This window comes from Lissotriton helveticus, chromosome 4_1 (assembly GCF_964261635.1).
Source record: "Lissotriton helveticus chromosome 4_1, aLisHel1.1, whole genome shotgun sequence".
NCBI lineage: Eukaryota > Metazoa > Chordata > Amphibia > Caudata > Salamandridae > Lissotriton > Lissotriton helveticus.
In genome coordinates, this window is record NC_136063.1 from 593,758,763 (window position 1) to 593,779,316 (window position 20,554).

At 43.7% G+C, this 20,554-nt stretch overlaps 1 protein-coding gene across 2 annotated transcripts in view; it reads left to right on the forward strand.

Moving 5' to 3' along the window:
* ARMC1 (armadillo repeat containing 1) overlaps positions 1 to 20,554 on the forward strand; it is a 185,848-nt gene that overhangs the window by 34,112 nt on the left and 131,182 nt on the right. For both annotated transcript variants that reach the window (XR_013610535.1, XM_078687241.1), the window contains exon 2: positions 10,043 to 10,244. Coding sequence is in view for 1 of the 2 variants with exons in the window: in XM_078687241.1 (XP_078543367.1) it covers positions 10,083 to 10,244 (162 nt within the window). In the remaining variant the exon portion in view is untranslated. The remainder of the gene's footprint in view (positions 1 to 10,042; positions 10,245 to 20,554) is intronic.

The window sequence follows — 20,554 nt, forward strand, 5'->3', positions numbered from 1 at the left end:
CCATGATGTTCAAATCAATCTCTCCAATATGTACAATTCCAGGAGGGCCCTTAAATTTACCATTAGTAGAGTCAATCGGAAGTACGATTGTTGTACACATTTCTTCATCACATTTTTTCCATTACTTTTATCTTAATATTGCCATTGTCATTACTCATTTTACTGTTCCTACAAACTGCTCCAAAATGATGCATTTTCTGACTAAAACTTTTACCCATAGCAAGACATCCTAGAAAATCTTCTAGGTGTGAACTTAGAGCCACAGCTGCAACAAAGAAGAGTTTAAAAAAAATTACATTTACTAACTTCAAACCTTTCTCCAGTACTTAACATGCCAACACTTTTCTTTGTTTCAACCTCCGTATCATGCACAGTATATATTACAGGCTCATGTGCCGTTTCAGAAGATAGTGCTTAAGTAGATAACATTGATCGTTCATTTCCCTTGGCAAGGTCAATAACCTCATGCAAAGTAGGAATCCTGCTGGCTAATAGTCTTTTTTGCACTTTTTTAGAATAACAATGGAACACAGACTGATCCCTACTATATTAAGTGTCAATCATATTCCCAAATTCACAGGAGGCTGTCAGATACGTAAGGAAGCAATATATTCTTAAATAATCTCATGTTCAAGTAGTTTCTGCATATAGAATCCATGCCTCTTAACAATGGCATAGGGCTCTTTTGTAAATTGTTTTCCCATCCTTTTGACAGCTTCCACATATTCGTTATATGGAATAAATTGACCAGAGGATGGTTCTATTTCAGGCAAACTATCAAATATTCCTGACCCACATTGCCTAAAAGTCCAAACATCAAAGCTTTCTTCCTTTCCGGTTCATATTTGTTTCCATCAATAGCAACTAAATAATTCTTAAATGTTCTATGCCAGTGCTTCCACTTCATAACATGCTTCCCTGGATTTTGTAAAAATAATGCTGGTTAATTTATTCTATTGTAGTTTGCCAATTGCATTAATCGCAGTATGAATAATGTGAACCACCAATAGATTTTCTTTGCCACACAAAGAAAAATGTTGCAAAGTAAACAGCCTACTGAATATACATGAATAGTATATGCTGCACTCCAGAAGTGCTGTATGAGTCTGCTTTCAAAAACTGCTCCTGATCTCACCAAATCCGGACTTATTTTAATTGCTCAATAAGCACGATGTTAAAAACACAATATAGGCAAGTAGAGAGCACTTTGCATGAGTCCGCACCTTATTTTAAATGGCGGCACGTAAATGGCACTTTGGCTGACCCCAGGGCACGCTGCTTGTCCTCACAACAACATATTCTGTTGTATTTCACCATAGAGGAATGCGCACTCCAGAACAGACTGACGCGGGCACTTTAAGACTCGACTAAGCGCACGCAGGGTCTTTCACATTGACCATGCATAGTGTTCAAATGTGCTCTGGACTTGTGCAAAATCCACTAAAGTGTTCCTCTTTGGGTCAAACGGCGTTCAGCCCACATGGCAAACAAAATCTTATAATGAGGGGTGGGGTGTCTTCTTAGCCCCTGGCAGTCGCACAGCTGTATGCACCATCATGGCGATCGAATAGTTAATCCATTTTTAATCAATATTAATCACTGTATTCCTTGTAAACCTGCGCTTTAAACATCCTTTCAAGTTACGCTTATTTGTCAAGCCACACACAGAATAGTTTGCCATTTCCCAAGATTCTTGTGTTCCAACCGTGCCCATCCGGACCTTATGAAAGAACACGACCAATTCAAAGATTCCTCCAAGGCAGTGTTTTATTAAATTAAACCCAATGCAAACTATTCTGATCGGTCCGGGCGTGACGGCACTTCCTCTTGGAAGTGCTGATGCGCCCGGACCGATTCTGCAGGCTATAGGCTGTTGGCCCTTATCATGGAGGCACCTGCTACATATTGATGTTATTTATTATTTAAGGATTATTGGACCCAATGCATTGACGAGTGGCGTTTTCAGACATATACTCACCGCCCTGACGAAGTTCATCATATGAACGAAACGCGTTGGCTGATGCGTGTTTACCTTTTTGGATATATTTAAATAAAGATGATACCTATGAAGACACTGATCGTGCTTCTTTATTAGACGTCAATTCACCTTTGGAGTGCACCGTTCCATTGTTTCCACAACTTTAACTTTGATGCAACTCTGGTTGGGGTCCTGGAATAGCAATAGGAAGAGATTCCTTAAGGTGCCGTAGCACATACGGATTCTGCTGTCCTTTCTAAAGTCTAACTGTATTTAAACAAAGCTTATTGGGCCCGTTATGCCTGTAATGAGTTTGGTTAAAAAAAAAATATGCTTTGTCTAATGTGTACAAGGCTTAAATTGTACTGGTTTATTGACACAACGGCCTACTATACAAACAATATGTAGTGTGCTATGGAAGTCGGGTCTGGTCCATTATCGACATGGAAATTCAGTCATATTATGTTTTTTTTCCCTTTGTTTTCTTTAGGCATTTGTAAGTCAACTTATAACTATGGTATTGGTCTTTTCCTTACTTTGAGATGTTTTGCGTTCTGTGCAGTAGTTAAATTAACAAATTGACCTACCATACCATTTATTGATACTCACTGTGTTGGGTAAAAGTCCAGTACATTTCCTCAGATCGTGACTTCTTGACTACGTTCCTGCTGTAGGCTTCATTCAGGAGAACACGATTTAATTGCTGGTTAGTTGACCTGAGTTGATTAGAATATAATGTAAGTAATATTGTTCCTCGCAGGTTCACCACAATTTTAAGAGTGTTAAAACTAAATTGTAAACTATAAAAAAAAAACGTTTATGCTAATGTTTTATGAGGATTTCAAGGCAACAATAAACCTTCCTTATGAATAATGTGCCTTACAATCGCATTAGTTCTCTCATTCCTACTGTAAATGTGTTGCCACCCTCTTGGCTTTATCCCTATCTCTCCATTCCCTTCCGGACTGTCTTTTCCTCATTGTAGATAATGTAGATAATGCTCACGATTAAAGAATCTTACATGTCCCCCTAACGTCCGGCATCTTTGTGCAGCGAGCCTTAATTGTGTTGAGAAAGTCACCTCCCCAGGGTCAATCAAATAGTTTCAGTGTTCTCATCTCTTAGCCATATATACTCTAACACAGTTGCCAAACTGAAGAAAGTTGTCACTATCCTTAAGTTGATGGCTTTCCTTTGTGTGCTGTCTCGTATTTTATTGTACCACACGCTCAGTGTCCATGGCAGTCTGTTTCTGTTTGCATTGTATTATCATTTTGTCTGACGCCAATAGGTGAAAGATCAGAGACCGTTCCCTTTTTGTTTTTTCCTCTCATTTTTCCAGTTTGAGGAAACATATCATCAGCCCCAGCGCCACCGGTCTAGGAAAGCCCACCATTTTCTGCACTGGTCTTCCCAAAATATCCCCAATGTCAGGTACTTCGATCAGATATGGATGTGGTCTCCCCTTGCTCAGCAATCCCTCCAGCAGTGGTCCACTTCTCCTGTATGCTACTTGAAATAGCCTATTTTAAGATATCTGTAGTCCGATACTAAATCTCTATTTTCTGGGCAGAAATAGATTCATCTGGCCCCAAAAAAGAGATTGTATACCTAGCTATATCAGACAGGCTTATTGTCAAAGCATTTTTATTTGTTATTTGCTTATCTGTTTAATTGTGGTTTCTTGTGCGAACACTTTCACACTTTTGCACATTTGGAGCACCTATGTTTATATCAAATGAAATATTGGGATTTGGTTTTTCAGATTCATTCTCGTACAAGAAATTAATTTGTGTAGCATATATGTAACATAAATTTTATATGGCAAACACTGGTTTATGTAATACATGATGCCTAGGTTCTGATGAACACAGGGACACCTCAATGTTCTTTAATGTTCAGGCGAAGAAGTGTCTAGGACAAATCATCGTCCTGCCTCGTATGTGTGGCAGGTGCGATGGCTCTACTGTGCAGCAAACAGTTCGCTCTTTCATGCAGTGGCCTGTTGGATCAACAAATGTGAAACCCTCACAGCTGGCACTATGGTCCTCTTGAAAACGCAACTCTCATTGGCTCTTCTTTCCACTAGCACCAGCTCAGCCATGAGCTCAGTGTTGCATGGTCGGGACCACAAACTGTAGTCATCAGTGCTATTGACCTGAGACCTCCCTGATCAGACATTGTTTAGGTCACCCACGATGTTCTAGCAGATGTTTATCTGCGCTCTGAGGAGATTCCTCGCTGATTGACCAGGTTTTAATGGACGAGCTTACCAAATTACCATCTCAGGCTTATGTCCTGTGACCCCACGATGAATCACACAAGTGAGCATTAGTAATTTGTAACCGGTCTTTACCCACTCTGTCTCTCAAAGGGTTTTACAGAAAAAAAGGCACAGGCTTCACCAATGCTTCAAGAAAAATCTACACAGCAGAGTTGTGTTGCACTAAAAACATATACAACACATCTGACTGTTGTACTTCTATTTTCTTTGAGAATTGTTTGATCTAAATTATCGCCTATGATGATAATGATGATTATTATTATTGATGCTTCATTCAGCATGTTAGCTTTGTCTCTGATGGTCTTTTTATTTTTAAAGTTTGTTTTGAGCGTACCTAACCTGGTTGAGACCCTTTTCCTTGCCCCTATGTTTTCACTAAAAAGCAAAAGACACAGATGTCCAATACAACACAAGTATGCGACATAGTTGATTGCCCCTTCTAAACAAGAACACTTCCAACCATGATTTGCTAACGTTGAACATCAAATGGAACAGTTTGAACAGATCGGCTAACAAAACTTAGGCGCTGAGATATGTTATATAGATGGCTAACTGGGCACACAACACCCAATGACAACGGAGTAAACACACTTTTGGTGTTGTCAAGTCTTGTTTTAGTCTATCATGATTTTTGAAAAGTTTATTGGTAGGGAAGTTAAAAAAGTACACATAAAATCAAAAGGTTTTCTCTAACAAGAGACCTAAAAAAGCCATTCGGTGTGGCATTGTGTTCCAGGCTCTTGCCTTTGCTAGCGCCTTGAGACCTTTCTGGTGAATCATGCGCTTTACAAGGACGTTTGACTTTGACTTTGACTTATAAATCTTTATTAGAAAGAGGGGGTTGAAAAGATAGATCCGCAGAAAGGCTTTAAATTGTATAGGTAGACACCTGTGTTGCATAGATAGGTAGATAGATAATTAGATAGATCGATTGGTATTTCTTACATCAATCAATCAATCAGTACTTGTAAAGCGCATTACTGACTCGTGAGGGTCTCAAGGCACTGGGGGAGGCGGTACCGCTACTGCTCGAAGAGCCAGGTCTTCAGGAGTCTTCTGAAGATGAGTAGGTCTTGAGTCTGTAGTAGGTGGGTATGGAGGGTGTTCCAGGTCTTAGCCGCGAGGAAGGAGAAGGATCTGCCGCTGGAGGTCGTTTGTTGGATGCGGGGGACAGCGGTGAGGGCGAGTCTGACGGAGCGGAGCTGGCGGGTGGGGGTGTAGAAGCTGAGTCTGCTGTTATGGTAGGCTGGTCAAGGGTTGTCGAGTGCTTTGTGTGCTAGGGTGAGGAGCTTGAAGGTGATCCTCCTGTCGATGGGGAGCCAGTGTAGGTCTCTCAGGTGGGGGGTGATGTGGCTGCGGCGAGGGATGGTGAGGATCAGTCGGGCAGAGGCGTTTTGGGTGCGTTGCAGTTGTCGCAGGTGTTTGGCTGGGATTCCTGCGTAGAGTGCGTTGCCGTAGTCCAGCCTGCTGCTGACGAGGGCCTGTGTCACTGTTCTTCTTGTTTCGGTGGGTACCCTCTTGTAGATCCAGCAGAGCATGCGGAGGGTGTTGTAGCAGGAGGAGGTGACGGCGTTTACCTCTTTCGACATGGAGAGGGAGGAGTCGAGTATGATTCCTAGGTTGCGTGCATTATCAGTGGGGGTTGATGCTGTTCCCAGCGTGGTTGGCCACCAGGAGTTGTCCCATGCTGAGGGGGTCGGTCCGAGGAAGATGATCTCCATCTTGTCTGAGTTCAGCTTCAGTTGACTGCTCCTTATCCATTCGGTGACGGCCTTCATTCCCTCGTGGAGGTTGGTTTTGGCGGTGTGCGGGTCCTCGGTGAGGGAGAGGATGAGCTTGGTGTCGTCGGCATAGGAGATGATGTTGAGGTTGTGCTGGCGGGCCACTTGTGCGAGGGGGGCCATGTAGACGTTGAACAGCGTCTAGCTAAGGGATGAGCCCTGGGGTACACCGCAGATGATGTCGGTAGCTTCGGATCTGAAGGGTGGGAGTTGGACGCTCTGGGTTCTGCCGGTGAGGAAGAACGTGGTCCAGTTGAGGGCTTACTCTTGGATTCCGGCTTCTTGGAGGCGTGTCGAAGGCGGCTGACAGGTCCAGGAGGATGAGGGCTGATGTTTCGCCGTTTTCTAGTTGGCGCCTGATGTAGTCTGTGGCGGCGATGAGGGCTGTCTCGGTGCTGTGGTTTCTTCTGAATCCGGACTGGGATGGGTCTAAGATGTGGTTTTCCTCGAGGTGGCGGGTCAGTTGCATGTTGATGATTTTCTTGATGACCTTCGCCGGGACCGGGAGCAGGGAGATTGGCCGGAAGTTCTTTAGGTCCTTGGGGTCCGCCTTGGGCTTCTTGAGTAGGGCGTTGATATCGGCGTGCTTCTAGCTTTCCGGGAAAGTAGCTGTCTCGAAGGAGATGTTGATGACCTTCCGTAGTTGTGGTGCGATGGCTGTGTCTGCTTTGTTGAATACGTGGTGTGGGCAGGGGTCTGATGGTGATCCTGAGTGGATGGAGTTCATGATCTTGCGTGTCTCGTCGTTGTTGACGTTGGTCCAAGAGGTCAGGCCGTTGAAGCGGGTGGTGTTTGTCGGGTGGATGAGGACTGGCGTTGTTGGTGTAGTCGAGGTGTTGAAGCTGTCGTGGATGTCCGCAATCTTGCGGTGGAGGAAGGTGGCCAGCGAATCGCACAGTTCTTGTGAGGGCGGGATGTCATTGGCGTTGGCGCTGGGGTTGGAGAGCTCCTTAACGATGCTGAAGAGCTCTTTGCTGTCGTGTGCGTTGTTATCCATGTGGGCTTTGAATGAAGATCTCTTGGCTAATCTGATGAGGTGGTGATGTCTGCGGGTGGCGTCCTAGTGGGTTACGTGGCTGTCCGGTGTTAGTTCGTGTAGGCATTTCTTCTCTAGTTTCCGGCATGCTCGTTTGGAGGTCTGGAGCTCTGCGGTGAACCAGGTGGCTTTCTTGCTGGTGCGGCTGTTGGGGGTTTTCTTGAGAGGGGCGAGGATGTTGGCGCAGTCGTCAATCCACTGTCTAAAGTTGCGGGCGGCGGCGGCTTCTGGGTCGGTGGGGTCGGTTGGCGGGTTCTGGGCGAGGGTGGTGTTCAGCTGGTCCTCTGTGACTTTGCTCCAGCATCGGTGGGGCAACTGTTGGGTGCGGTAGTGTGTGGTGGGTTTCTTGAAGGTGAAATGGATGCAGCGGTGGTCGGTCCAGTGGAGTTCGGTGGTGTGGTCGAAGGAGACGTGGGTGTTTGTGGAGAAGATGGGGTCAAGCGTGTGGCCGGCGGCGTGGGTGGGTGCGGTGACGAGTTGTCTGAGGCCGAGGTTGTCGATCAGGGTGTCGGAGTTGGCGTCGTCGTTGTTCTCGAGGTGGAAGTTCAGGTCCCCGAGGATGATGTAGTCCGTGGAGGCGAGTTTGTGGGTGCTGGCGAGGTCGGCGATGGAGTAGTTGAACTGTGCCCGGGGGGTCTGTAGACGAGGGTTCCTCTGAGGGTGGTGTTGGGGTCGGTGTGAATCCGGAAGTGCAGGTGTTTGGCGGTGTTGAGGGTGTCGTCTGAGTGGGTGGAGACCTTGAGGGTGGACTTGTGGACAATGGCTAGTCCTCCTCCGCTTCCGTTGGTGCGGTCCCTGCAGGGGATCTTGTAGCCGTCCGGGATGGCTATGGCGATGTCGGGCGCCGAGGAGTCGTTCCACCAGGTCTCGGTCAGGAAGGCAACGTCCGGGGTGGAGGTGTCGAGCAGGTCCCAGAGCTCGACGGCGTGTTTGCGTGCAGAGTGTGTGTTCAGGAGTATGCAGCGGAGGTAGTTGGGCCTGGTCTTTGGAGGTTGGTGGCTCTGTTGCAGGTGAAGCTGCAGGTGTGGCAGGAGAAGGGTCCGTGGGTGCGTTTTGGGGCGGCCTGGAAGAAGCTGTGGCTTCGGCTGGTGTTGAGTGCGTGGAGAGTGGTAGCGTCGTAGCAGAGTCTGGCGGCGTGGCGATCGCGGGGTCCAGGGGTTCTGGTGCTGGGAGCGGTCCAGGCGCGGATGGGCGCAGACTGGCTTGCCCGCTGGCGTGCCTGCTGCGCAGCCGCCATTTAAGGCGTGGAGGGAGGGAGGAGCAGCTGGGAGGCGGGAGCGGGGCTGCAAATGGACGGCGAGGGGGCGGGCCGCAAGGGAGCAGCGGCGGGAAACGGGCCAAAGGGAACAGAGGAGAAATGGGGGGGGAACGAGCTGGGCGAGCGAACGCAAGTGCAGTACATAGCTACATAAAGTTTCAAACATAGACAGGTAGAATGATAGACAGATAAATAGACAGGTAGATAGATTGACAGAAAGGAAGATAGATAGGAAGAGAGACAGGTAGATAGACTTCTATATAGATAGAAAGGTAGATCTGTAGACACAGATGGATAGGGTTGCATAGATAGGTAGGACAGGAAACTGGAATAGAAAGGTACTGCTTCAATTAGTAATATAATAGTTAAATGTTTGTATAAGCACAACATACAAGAGCACTGTAAGCAAACTAGAACATCACACAAGCAAGACATACAGACTACATTGGTTTACAAGTTCATCAGTTTTCCTCAATTAAGATATATACCAACATGCCATACAGGAGTGGAGTTATAAATGAACTTCATTATGTGCATACTAAAAATAGTATAACTTTATGGAGATGATTTTTTCGAATGTACATGTCAATCTGCTATGCTATGAAATGCTAGCAGTCAGATAAACAAAGGCCACTCCAAAAGGAATTTACAACTGCATTAGGAGGAGACAGTAATGTATAAAGCTGGAATGTGACCTGTGTTCACATCAAAAGCATCCTGCTATCACATTAGACTCTATACGCAAAGCCAACCCTAAAGTAACAATGAAGTAAGCAAAAGAAAACCTGGCACTGCAGAGAATTACCTTGTGTGTAGATGTGCTCCTTGCGAAAGAGCAAAATGCAGTCACTCAAAGTGAGGTTACCCAGTGGCTGAAGTAGGGTGGCCCACTGCTGTAATCTGTAGTGGGGGAAGCAAAATGCAAATGACTACACAACAGACTAATGGATTAAGAGAGCTTGCTGGAAGCCACTGCAAGTACGTTCATTATATATAAAATGTTAGTAAAATCAAAAGGTCTTGGATAATAGCAGACCTAAAAAAGTAATACACCTTACACACATATCCTGCCCCCCAGATAGAACAGATTTCAAATAACCACTATTAACCTTTAATATGACCAGAACACACCATCTGTAACATGTTGTTAACACAAGCTCATCAGATTCCCAGATAGCCAGCTATATAGCATATCTAAGCATTCTTGTGGAAGCACAACTAACAATGAAAACCCTGGAACCATGGTGAAAGTAAGTAGGCTGCTGAAACGTCTGAGAGGCCATAACAGTAGCAGAACTGCCTGCCTAATTGTGGTAACATCACATAATGTAATACAGCATATAATGGTCAATTTCTTTGACTGAACAAGAATGGGCAATGCACATCTCATGTAGAACATAGTATTCACAAAAGCTTATAAAAAAATAGTTGCTATAATTTCACTTGTAGCCTAGTGATTGTATAAATCTTTCTGAATTACCAAAACATGCTCATTTTGCACAGAAGTACAATTTGCACGGAGTTTATCTTCTGAAGAAAAACGTTAATCAAGTTGAAAGTGTCCCGAGGCATAGAACTGGTGAGGAAGGAATATATAGTGTGGTTGCTATTGCAGTAGTGGTGCCGCTTTAATGATGTATGTTCACTGTTAAAGGCAGTGTTGCTCATGTAAGATGTTGTTATTTTTACTTGTTTTTTAATACAGAGTTTTATAGTGTTCGGCATAAAGAATCGACGCACTTACCATGAGCGGCGAGCCCGATGCATTGGCAGTGGTTAACCAGCTGCGGGATTTGGCATCTGATCCTTTAAACAGACGGGCCATTGTGCAAGATCAGGGATGTTTACCAGGCCTGATTTTATTTTTGGACCACCCGAATCCTCAAGTTGTCTACTCTGCATTATTGGTAAGTGTTCTTGGTCCTAATCAAAACTGTTTGTATTACTACAGATCATACTGTTTTTGTCTTTTAAGGAATTAAAAAGCTTTCGATTGATAGTGAATGAATGCTATTTCCATGCTGATGAAAAGAGATAGGCCTGCATGTGAAATCTGATTTTGAATTGAGTGAACAGGCATAAACTTGAACCTATTGCTTACAACATGCCTACAAGAACAACATCTCAGTGTAAATTTATTAAGAGGGAACCAGCTCGGATATCAAATACGGAATTACAAATTTAGAATGCAATTCAAAATGTCTTTTCATGTGAAATTTGTGGTGGTACCTTTTGTTTATTTACAGTGTAGGAATTGGGCTGTTTTAAAAGGAGTGTCTCAATAAACTGTCTTCCCCACCTCTGAATTTGTTATATTGTGAGGGGTAAATCTGTAAAATTATATGCATTAAGCATACTATTAATCTGTGTTCATAAATCAATTGTTAATAGATGCAGTATGTTTTTCAGATCTTGCAGAACAGATTGTTTAAAGCAGGATTCTCCTCCTTCACTGAATTGTTATTAATGTTCATAAAAATGTAGCAAATCTCTGCCTGTGCGGAATCCAGGGATCACTTTTCAGTACTATTTCTTTTTTATTGGGTATCTACAGGCAATAGTTTCTGTCTCGCATGTTAATACCTGAAACTAGAATTAATACAATTTTAACAAGCAACTTGGATGAGTAGCCCATTTTAGTTCTCTCCTCCCAGACAGTGCTAGCTGGGAAAGACCTTTTTTGTGCTTATCAAAAGTTTACATTGGGATTACAGCCCACACATTGCTTACCATTGGCTGGAATTAATTTCACTCTTATTGCTTGCTTACTTCAATGGCTTCCCTTCCTCATCTTGTAAATAGCACACACATAATTCTACTGTCACATGCATGTCTGCTGACGCATAGGCACTCGTATGTAATCATGAATGTGTGCACCAGTGGAATGAGGCAGTGGCTGGGTCGTTGCGTCTCTGCTTTTTTGCCAATGCTTTGCAATTCTCCCATTTGAAAAGAAAAAGTTATACCTCCGCCTGTTCAGAGGGGAATTTAGCACTGTTACCTTAAGGCAGTAGGCTGCCCAGGAGTCCAAGAACGGTGTGCACGTGTCAGGTAATTTTCCCCTCCACGGAGCAAAGATCCATCAACACTAGATTTAGCCCTTTCGTGTGCTTTCACCCACAGAAACTCTTAAATAAGAGTACCCCAATAAATGCCTACTGTGTTCTTCTTCCAGCTCAGAACTTGTTCTGATATACTCTTTCTCCAGAGATCATTCGCAACCCAGGTGGCATGATTCTCTTTAATGCTACTCTTGCTCAGCGTAAAGACATTCTTTGCATCTGCGTTTTATTCAATGCAGAGAAGTTTAATCTCAATGCTTTTGTTGCTGGTGATTTTGACGTTTTTATCTTGGACGCTGTGCTGGCCTTCTTCGAACAACACAGGACTTATGTTAAAATACCATAGCCCACAGGGAGGTGGTGAAGCATCTGGAACATACCCATGAGGTGCACACCTTTCAGATACTCTTCCTTAAATTTAGGAGCCACCCAAAACAGAGTTCCACCATCCTATTTGCTGTCACTCACAAGAGGAAGTAAAACACAGCTATTGCACCAAGAATTCTTGTTCTAGAGAAGGATGTAAAAGATCCTGTAACTGACATCCCAGGCGGAGATGTTGCTCCAGCAAATAAGATAAATGTATATACCTCTCTCCTTGGCTTGACAAGAGCGTAGACCTACTGAGTCCATCTGATCTGAAGTTTATTATTTTTCCATAACATCTTTGGAAACCAGGTGGCTGAGGCAAATCTTTATCTCATGATGTATATGACGATATCTAAACTTTGTTTATATAATGGAATCTTAAACATTTAAGGGCCGATTACGATGCTGTTGGAAAAGGCTCCGACCTTTGTTCGGAACCTTTCAGACAGCATCGTAATGTGCCGGTTGGATTCCTTTCCACCCGTCTCATTACAATAAAGGCGTTCGGAAAGGAATCCGACCGGTCATTCCGACTGGTTTACGATGGGCTCGGAGAGCCGTCCGCCAGTTGGAATGCTGTCAGTAATCGCAAGGGCTGCTCTTTCCGCCCGAGGGATTACCATGTCGGATTCTGAAAGCTTTTCTGTGTCGGCCTTTCTGACACAGAAAAGCTGTCGGAAGTTGACTTTGGGGGCCTCCAGCAGGGCCCGCATGGGTGCACGGCCTCCGGTGGTAGGCGGAGGGGGGGACCTATCTTGCCCCCTATAATCCATGCACCCTGCATGAACTGCACCTCCTATTTGACAATGAGAGCATGTATTCCGACTGGAATACATGGTCCCATTGTAAAGTATAGGCATGCGAACAGTGTTTGGTCGCATCCTAATCAGTCAGTCGGGACCACCAACCAGGTTTTGGTTAGTCCCATGACGGAGACGATGTCCCAGATCGTAATAGCGCCCTTAGTGTCACTCCCTATGTAATATTTCCTTACCAGTAATTTCTCCCTTCAAATCTAAATCTGATGCTTGAACAAGACCAGTAGTTATTTTTGGGTTCCATTATTCTATCATAGTCATAGTGTTTTTATTGTATGATTATTTAAAATCTTTACAATCTTTACAAGCAGTAAGAAATGTACGTCAACAAAATTTAAAATACAGGTTTAAAAATTATCATTAAGTCTAATGATTATCTAGCAATAGTCTTTACGGTATATCACGGGCCTCATTCAACGGTATAGAGTCCAAATGTTTTGCTTTAGTCTATATCAATTCGTTTGCCTGTTCCTTTTCTTGTATCTGTTTTAGTGCCTTGGACATGAACTTGATTCCTCGACATGTAAGAATGGGGGAAACGCCGCTTAGCCACCGTATAACCGCCTGTCTGCAGGTCCGGATTTTCAGTGTGTTGAAAATTCCCCGAAGATATCTTATTCTTAGGCCTTGCAGTGTTGGACATGCGCATAATATGTGGGCCACTGTTTCGTTCTTGTCTCCACATAGTCTGCAGTTGGCGCTGTCTGTTTTGCGTTTCCATGAAGGCATTAAGTCTTTTGTAAAGTGCGAGCCCATACGGTACGCTATATGAGTTTTTTTTAAATGTTGACAGTAGTGTTGAGCTAGAAAACCTTGCGGTTTTTGGGTGGAGTATGTGTTGATTACTGTCCAGGCGTGTCTCCGTTTGCTTAGGGTTTTTTTGTCTGTAAGCAAGGAGATCTTTTTTGCTGATCCATTTGCGATTTTACAAAACTGCTTGTGGTCAATGTTTTTGTTCCACACCTCGTGGAGTCCAAGGGTTGACAAGCTCTGGTTAAGAAATTCTCCCCAATGATTGGTACTTGGCTGGTTTATTTGGAAGTTTATATCCTCCCAGCACATTTTATCCCAGGAGTCACCTGGTGCGAGACGGAGCTTGTGACAAAATTTTACGAATGTAGAATTTGACCTAATTGCTTGATTTTGTAAACCAAATTCTAGTCGAACTTGGGCTGCTGATGCTCCTTTTGGCAACCCAAACACCACTTTATATATCTTGTTTTGTAAGCTGTTTAAAATTGATGATTCGCTCCCGAGCCATCCAATTAGACCATAAGACAAGGTTGGAATAATCTGGGCGGCCATGACTTTTAGTAAGTGGGTGTAATTTGGACCGCCCACTGTCTTGTGCAGTTGTCTATATGCATATATTAGTGATTGCGCTTTTCCTCTTAGTACCTGAATGTGCTTATTTTTTTTGTTACCGCTCTCGATGGTCATCCCCAGATATTTGTACGAATCCTGTTCTTCGAGTGGAGATTTGTTAATTGACCATGTATATTTAAGTTTCTTTCCCTCCGTGATTCGCAGCACTTTAGTTTTGTTTTTGTTCAACTCCAGGTTTTCCTCTGATAGGTACATAACCAGCGTGTTCACTAAGCGTTGCAGCCCGACTGGTGTTTTACTAAGTAAGACAATATCGTCGGCATACTGCATTATAGGAATGAGAGCATTTCCTAGTTTTGGTGCGTGGCTTTCTATTACCTCAAGTTTTCTTCCGATATCAGCAAGATATAAATTAAAGAGGCTGGGAGCAAGGACGCAGCCTTGTTTAAGTCCGTCCTGCGTTTCGATTTTGTTAGTCAGGCTGCAACCGTTTCCTTGTTTAACCCTAGCCCATGTGTCACTGTATAGTGTAGATATTGCATTTATTAGGTATTCCGGCATCTTCCACTCTCTTAGCTTGCTCCACAGCCTGGGCCTGCTAACATGGTCGAAAGCTGATTTTATATCGACGAAACAGGCATATAGGTTCTGTTTCCTTTTTTTGGCCTTGTCTGTTATTAAGCAAAGGGTGACCAGATTGGTAGTTGTCCCCATCCCTGTTCTGAATCCGATTTGAAACCTTGGGATTATTTTCCTTAAGGTTTCCCAGTCCTGCAGCTCTTTCAACAGGCAAGATGCATACAACTTGGCTTCAACATCAATTAAGGAAATTAAGCGGTAATTTCCAGGCTCTTTCCGATCCCCTTTCTTGTGAATTGGGTGGATTATATTTCCTCTCCAAGTTTCCGGAAGCGTTCCTTTTTTTAAGATGGCATTAAAAAGTGTGGATAAGAGGTTGGCCCAGAAGTCCGTGTCAGATTTGTAGACTGCAGTTGGAATGCCGTTTGGCCCCGGGGCCCCTTCTGATTTTAGTTTCTGTATTAGTCTTTTTATTTGTGCGTGTGTTATCTTTGGTTCTTCTTGATTTGATTCTGTTATGACGTTGTGTGGATTCGAACTAGAGACCTCGTCCTCCATTGGTCTCCGTTGTTCTTTTTTTCTGATTATTTGGGGTTCTTTTTTTAAATAAAGATCTTTCACATGTGTCTCCCATTCCATATTGCTGATCCCGGGGTCCTGATGTAGTGTGGATCCCATGTTTATTTCGTTTATAATTGCCCAGAACTCTCTGGGAGATGCTTTTTTTGTCGAGATCAGTAGCTTTGTCCATACTTGTTCTTTGTGTTGACCTTTCGCTGCCCACAGTTTTTTTCGGTATTCCTTTCTCAAGATTCTAAGGTCTGCGATGTTTGTGCGGTGGCTCTTTACTGCCAATCGCTGGGCTCTGGCTAATTTCTTTTTTTCTTCTTTTAACTCCTTGTTAAACCAGGGCACTGGTTTTCTTGTGTGGTCTTTGTTTCTTCTCGGGGGGGCGGAGTGATTTTCTATTAGTACCTCTAATAAATGTTCCCAAGTTTTTATTGGCTCGCAGTTGAAAAAACTCCCATGTTGGCGCATGAAAGTGGTGGCCGTGATCACAATGTTTTGAGTTTCCTCGCCCCTCCATTTCAATTTCCGTAAGTTAAATTTCTCTGTTTCTTGAATTAGTTGTCTCATTCTCTCGGCTGCGGGGACAATGATGTCAAGCCTGAGAATTTGCGGAAAGTGGTCACTTTCAGGACGCTGAGCTATTGTGTATTCCACAATTGCAGTTGTTAGGTTCATTGATACCAGTGTGAAGTCCAGTACTGATTTAACACTGCCGCTCGCGTAGGTGATGCACGGTTTGTTGCTCTTTAATATTATTAGGCCCATTTTTTCTATGTTCCTTCGAATGTTTTGGGTGGTTGCAACTGCTGCCCTTTTTACTCTATGCGAACTTGTCGTGTTTGTGGTAAGTAAATTTTGATTAAAGTCTCCTGAAATTATCATGGAGCTTTGTTTATTTGTTTTTTGTAAAGTTTTAATCAGGTTTAGTAATGTTTCCAGTTTATCCAATTTTGTTTTCTGGTCTGGATGTATGTAAATGTTTAGTATTAACAATTGTTGCGGAGGCTGTATTGTTATTTTTATTGCTTGTACCCAATTTAATCCAAGGTCCATTGTTTCTTGGGTCCAGTTGTATTTCTGAGAGATGAGGATTGATAGACCACCACGAGGGTGACCGTATTTGGCGTGTTTTTCTGCAAGTATATGATAGTCCGAGAAACCAAGAATTCCTAATTGTGTTAAATTCCATGTTTCTTGCAAGAGTATTATGTCTGAGTTGTCCAAAAAAGTTAGAGTTTCGTGATCTTGCTCTAAAGAGTTAAAACCATGAACATTCCAAGAACATAGTTTAATTTGGTCTCCTGGTGTGGTGTCATTTTGTCTGCCGATTGCATGTTTTCTGGTTGTGTTTGCTTTGTTAGTTCTAGGAGCTCTTTTCGTTTAGTACGGTTGGGATCCAGGACCAGTCCTGGTTACTACTGTGAACTCGGTAAGTAAGTGTCTGGTTTTTCTGAGTAGTTTTTGTCACTATTCCTTTTTCTGGGGAGGTTGCTCGAGCTGAGTATAAACACGATTTTGTTTGGGGCCTTTGAGGCTCCTTGTATTTTTGATTATCCGAGCGGTTATGTAGGGGATAAGGATATTTCGGTTGTTTATGTTGAATTATTTTAATTCCCCAGTTCTTGAATGATTCTTTGTGTGCATATATTTGTGCTGCTATCTCTTTCGATTTCCAAGTAGTAACTGAGTTTTCTGTTCCTGGCCTTGCTCTGTTATGCTGAAACTCTACTACTTCCATATCTTGGGAGACAATTTCTTTAAGTGCTGGAATTTCCTTGATTAGTTTTAAGATGTTTCCTCGATTGAGGATGTCGTGTTTTCCCAATGTTTCGAACTCTGGAATAAATGTAACTATTGGTTCGATTTCATCTAGTATTACTCTTGTGTTGTCTGTTTCTGATTTTGGAATATTTTTCGTACTGGAAGGCCTAGATTTAGAATCACTTTCTGTTACGGTGGCAGGTGGCTTTTCCATTCCGGTTACAGTTTGCGTCCCAGACCTAATTCCTGGACCTTGAACTATTTGCATGTGTTCGTAGAGATCTTGCTTTGTTATAACACTTCTACCTATTGCATTAGTCGTGATCTTTAATGTTTTTAGGTCGTGGTCACGTTGAGTCGTTATTAGTTCTCTTACAAGCAACTTTGAGTTTTTCCTCAGGGGCTTTTTTTCCTTGTTACTTGTTTCCTCTACCTCTTTTGGTTGAAGTGGTGAAAAAGTTGGATGTTGATTGGTACTGGTAGTGTGAATGACCTTGTCTTTATCCCAGGCCTGTGGAGCATTGTCTACCTCAGATCGTTTTCGAGGAGTGCCCTTGAAATTACGTCTAGGTTTAATTTTGTCTACTGTTAATTGTTTGGATTTTGTTGGCCCGCGAGGGGCCTTTGATTCTAATTTTTGTGATTCTTCCGTCTTTGCGGAGTTCTCAAAGGAAAAGCTTACCCTTTCTGGGTCTTGTTGGTCCTGGAAAATGGCTGAGTTTTTGAGCCTGTCCCTTAGTTTTTCTGGGTCTTGGCTTTGTCTCTTTCTGAACATTGGGAAGATGTGGTCCGGAGCGCAGATGAGTTTTTTCTTTTGTTTGGGCCGGGCCTTCCTCGCTCTTTTTCGTTGACGTTTTGTACGTTTGTCCTGTTGTTCGGTCGAGTGTGTTGGTGAACCTTCGTTGATTTGCTCTTCTTGGCTTTCCAACAACCCTTTGTCTGGACCTTTCACTGTTTTCTTCTCTCCCCTATTGAGGGATTGGTCCTGTATGTGGCTTCCAGATTGGCCTATTAGAGATCCTTCCTTTTGTGTGTCGATCACGTGTTCCCAATTTCTGTTTTGTTCGCCGGAGGATTTAACTGCTCCCAGTATGTCAGTTAGAATCTCAGGGAGGGCTGCCAGTTTTTCAATTATGCTGCCACATTTACACCGACTAGTTTTTGTGTTGTTATTTGTTTGTGATCCGCTTCCTATATTTGAGTTGTTTCTACTTTTGATCACACTGTTGACCCCGTTTTCCTTCTTGGGCAGTGCTGTTAATATTGTGTTTACTTTTGCGCTTATTTTAGAAATATGCTCAGCTATGATGTTTATCAGATCTATTTGTACTTCCATTTTATCCGACTGGAAGTTTAAAGCCTTTATTGCTTGGTCCAATGTACTGATTAGGGATTTCCCCCAGTTTTGGTTATATTGAGGACCGGCACTGTTTCCTAAATTCGCGCTTGACTGTTCGTTCCTACTTGTTGATGAGATTAGAATGGGGTCCGTCTGGGCTTGGTTTATTGCTTCGCTTCTGACAGTGATGGTATCGTCAATCAAAATAATTCGGCCGTTGTCGGGATCCTTTGTGTTTCGTGGAGTGGAGGCCTTTTGCTCATGTGTATGCCCATTTGAGGACGGGGATTCGGTTGTCGAATGATCAAATTCTAGTGCTCTTTTTGTTTCCCTCTTAGTAGTACTGATCAGCTTTCTTGTGTTATTACTTGAGACGGATTTTTCGGGCTCTTTCTCCCTGCCAGGTTTCTGTCTTCGTGTGACTCCCGTATCCACTCCTTCTACTGGTTTCTTGGTATTTGTGTGATCTTTGTAACTAATGTTTTGTAAACCTGATTGTGCAAAAAGATTTTCCAGTGATTCTAGATCTTGTGTCGATGACAGGTAGTTTTTGGAGTTCTTTTGTTCCTTTGTTTCATGAATGCGTGAACAAGCTGTGAATATGTTATCGCCTTCTTGACTAATGCCCATTTTCTCAGATGGACTGAGTGCGTTGTGTACTTGGACCTGGACTGTTTCTGTCTGTTTATACATGTGTTCAGGATTACCTTGTACGTTTTCCTGTATACATCGATTTATTTGCATTCTATCCTTGGTATAAACCTTTGAAGCTGTGAGCGTTTTTGATATCTCAGGAAGTATTGGACTTGGGAGGTTTTGTGACTCTGCTGTAGCTGAGAAGATCGCCGATACCGGGTCTTTCAAGTAAAAGAATTTGCTTATTTTATTCTGGCCGTGTTTGCGTGTCTCTGAACGAGGATTCTCCGTTATTGCCATCAACTTAACCAGTGTAGACCCTAATTTCCCCTGCTTTTCCCTTTTCGTTGTTCTCTCGTTCTCTCCGTCTGATGCTGAAGATGAAAACTCTTTGGGGGTTAGTTTCTGGTTGGATTTTTTTTGCTTTTTGCTGGGATTAATATGCCTCTTTGTGCCAGATCTCATTTTGTCTCGCTTTGCTCCCTGGTGGTGCCCTTTTTTGGTTGTTTTTCCTTTAACTGAGTCGCTGCTGGCTTCTAGCTGCTTCTTCGAATGTTTGACAGGGATATGGGGGTCGGTGAGGTGGGTGCGATGGTGGGTGCAGTGGTTCGATGGTAGGTACGCAGTTATTGTTGTTGTTGTTTGTTGTCGTGTTATGCTCAGTGCACCAGTTTCTGTGCTTGACGTGTGCTTGACGTGTACTCCCCCTCCCACCCCTGACTCTCCTCCTTACCACACCTGTGAGCTGCTCCCCTCTGACGTCGTTTATTGACAGGGGTAGCTGGTCTTCAGTTTATTTATTTATTTATTTGTCTTTATTTTTTTTTGTATTTGTGAAATTTCAGGGTTTTTAAAGTCTGTCCCCCTTTTCAAATTAGCTCACCGTGAGGACTCCGTGGTGGGCTACACCATACCACAGGACTCCCCTACCGCTGGAGACGCAGCGTGGCGGTATCGGTATCAGTGTCCATGTTAGAGGACGGTGACGGCAGGCGGCAGGACGGCGTTTGTCGCACTGCTTCCACAGCTCTCCCCAGCGCTCACACCGCCCGCCTGCCTGCCCTTCTCACCTTTTCTGCCTTTGCCGGCTGTTGGCTGTCCCTTGATTCTGCCTCAGCAGCCTCAGCTGTGTGTCCGCGACGGCCGACTCCCCCGAGGCTCCCCGCTGGCTTCACTCTCCGGGCCGGCCCCAGGACACGCGACTTTGCGCCTGGACTAGCGGGCTCCGTTCTCCGCTCCGCTCCGGTCCGGGATACCAGCAGTGCAGCAGTGCGGCTGAACGGCTCGCAGGCTCACAGCTCACAGCTCTAGGACGGCGCAAATCGTCCAAAAAGCCTCGTCCAAAAGCCTTGCCTGCACCTCTCTCTCACCGCCGCAGCCGAAGAACAAAATGCCGACAGGAAGCTCGAACAAACATCAATCAATCTATTTTTTCCTACTGCAGACACGACTTTACTTTATCGTTTCATCACACTCTAGCACCTTTGGATTACTGCACACTTTGATGGAGCCATTTTATTAAATTGTACTGTTTTTTTATAAGGCTCAATTATTTGTATTTTATTTACACAGTTTTTTAACAGGCTCAATTATTTGTATTTTATTTAATATATAACATGTATTGAAATGTATTTAATCATTTATATTTGATAACTGCTTGTCCTCTTCATCCTTTAATATTTATTTAACTGGTTGTATTCATTATAGGCTTTAAGTATTGCATATTACCTTGCATTGACAATAAACACTTGGTTAGA